At 64.8% G+C, this 2,037-nt stretch overlaps 1 protein-coding gene across 1 annotated transcript in view; it reads left to right on the forward strand.

Moving 5' to 3' along the window:
- Window positions 1-14: 14 nt before the first annotated feature.
- The window catches only part of LOC104516102 (thrombospondin-3-like), a gene marked incomplete at its 3' end in the record, with an annotated part of 4,029 nt that continues 2,006 nt past the window's right edge, over window positions 15-2,037 (forward strand). The window contains exons 1-8 of the mRNA XM_010160316.1: window positions 15-144; window positions 410-436; window positions 745-827; window positions 927-978; window positions 1,068-1,216; window positions 1,403-1,543; window positions 1,722-1,799; window positions 1,876-2,032. Coding sequence (XP_010158618.1) covers window positions 15-144; window positions 410-436; window positions 745-827; window positions 927-978; window positions 1,068-1,216; window positions 1,403-1,543; window positions 1,722-1,799; window positions 1,876-2,032 — 817 coding nt within the window. The remainder of the gene's footprint in view (window positions 145-409; window positions 437-744; window positions 828-926; window positions 979-1,067; window positions 1,217-1,402; window positions 1,544-1,721; window positions 1,800-1,875; window positions 2,033-2,037) is intronic.

Consider the following 2,037-nt stretch of genomic DNA (forward strand, 5'->3'; position numbering starts at 1 on the left):
GATTCTATGATTCTATGACTTCATGTCCCTTTGCACATCAGGGGTTTGTGGAGTCGATGAAGCTGATCCTGGGAGGGTCCATGAGCCGCGTCGGGGCCCTGAGCGAGTGCCCTTTCCAGGGAGACGAGTCCATCCACAGCGCAGGTAACAGCACGTCTGCGCCCTGCGCCGAGCGGGGACGGCATGGAGGGCTTACGGGGGCACTCACGCGTGCTACGTGCTGTGGCACGTGGAGGTGGGAGGTGACAGCACATCGCACAGAGGGGTGCTCCTGCCTTTCCCAGTCCAGCGTCCCCGCGCAGGTGGGAGCTCCTGTGCTGTGCGCACGCTGAGCAGGAGCGACCGTGCAAGGTGACGTTGCTGGGCGTTAGTGGCAGCGTTCAGTAACAGCTCGTCTCTCCCCTTGCAGTGACAAGCGTGCTGGCCTCCATCCTGGGTAAGTCCCTGCTCCGCTTCCCCCTTTCCCTGGCACGAGGGCGATGGCAGAGTCTGGGGCTCCACGGGGGCAAAAAACCCTCCGCAGCCTGTCCCAGTGCCCCCAGTGCCTGCAGGGCCCCAGGACGGGGTGGATCCATGAGATGTGCTACAGGGGACGGTGTCCTGTGTGGACCAGGGAGGAGGAGGAAGGGCCACTGGCTGTCTCATCCTCCTGGTTTGGGGCTGGGGGGCAGAGTGGTCCCCTGTCCATGGCCCCAGGCAGCTGTGTCCGTCCTGGACTGACCTTGTCCCTTCTGCTCCTGGCAGGTGAGCAGACCAAGGCGCTGGTCACGCAGCTGACCCTCTTCAACCGGGTCCTGACCGAGCTGCGCGAAGACATTAGGGACCAGGTGAGGTGGTGGGGTGTCGGCTGTCCCCGGGCTGGGTTTGAGCAGGCTGCCAGCCAGTACCCTCCGTTCCCTGACGCTCCGTTCTCCGCTGTCTCGCAGGTGAAGGAGATGTCTCTGATCCGCAATACCATCATGGAGTGCCAGGTCTGCGGTGAGTGCTGGCGAGGCTCTGCTCCCACCCCAGGGGCCCAGGGTGGCCCAGGACCCGTCTCACCCCCTGCCTGCCCCTCCTCTTCTCAGGCTTCCACGAGCACCGGTCCCGCTGCAACCCCAACCCCTGCTTCAGCGGCGTGGACTGCATGGAGACGTACGAGTACCCCGGGTACCGCTGCGGGCCTTGCCCCCCGGGGCTGGAGGGCAACGGCACACACTGTGCCGATATCGATGAGGTGGGTCAGCGGGCAATGCCTGAGCCCCGGCACTGCTGGAACAGCGCGGGAAAACGATGCTTCCCCTCTCCATGTGCATCCTCAAGCCGGGGAGGGGTCCCTCTGGGACGCCCCGGGGCAGTGGCCACCCCGACCTGTGGGATGCCGTGCCCAGGGGTGAAACCTTTCTCTCTCCCCGTGCTGCAGTGCGCTCACGCCAACCCCTGCTTCCCTGGCTCCAAATGCATCAACACGGCCCCCGGCTTCCGCTGTGAGCCCTGTCCCCGTGGCTATCGGGGCAACACCGTCTCTGGCGTGGGGGTGGACTATGCGAGGGCCAGCAAGCAGGTGAGTGTGTTGTCGCGGGACCCATCCGGGTCCCCGTTGGTGCTCGGGGCTGCGGAGCTGCAGGGGTGGTGGAAGCTGTTGTGCCTGCTGGGGGAGGGCAGCTTTTCTGGGACAGGAACGGGCAGAGCTGTGGACAGGGAAAGGTCCTGGGTGACGGTTTCTCCCACGCTGCTTGCAGCTTTGCACGGATATCGATGAATGCAACGATGGGAACAACGGGGGCTGTGACCCCAACTCCATCTGCACCAACACGCTGGTGAGCAGAGCTGCCCCGCTCCCCTGCCCGCTGTCACTCTGCCCCCCTAATCCTGCCCCTGCCCCCTCTCTCCCAGGGCTCCTACAAGTGTGGTCCCTGCAAGTCGGGGTTTGTGGGGAACCAAACGTCCGGCTGCGTCCCGCAGAAGTCCTGCAGCACTCCCACCTCCAACCCCTGCGACATCAACGGCTTCTGCCTGTTTGAGAGGAACGGTGAAATTTCCTGCGCTGTGAGTGGG

Source organism: Eurypyga helias, unplaced genomic scaffold (assembly GCF_000690775.1).
Source record: "Eurypyga helias isolate BGI_N326 unplaced genomic scaffold, ASM69077v1 scaffold21221, whole genome shotgun sequence".
Lineage (NCBI taxonomy): Eukaryota > Metazoa > Chordata > Aves > Eurypygiformes > Eurypygidae > Eurypyga > Eurypyga helias.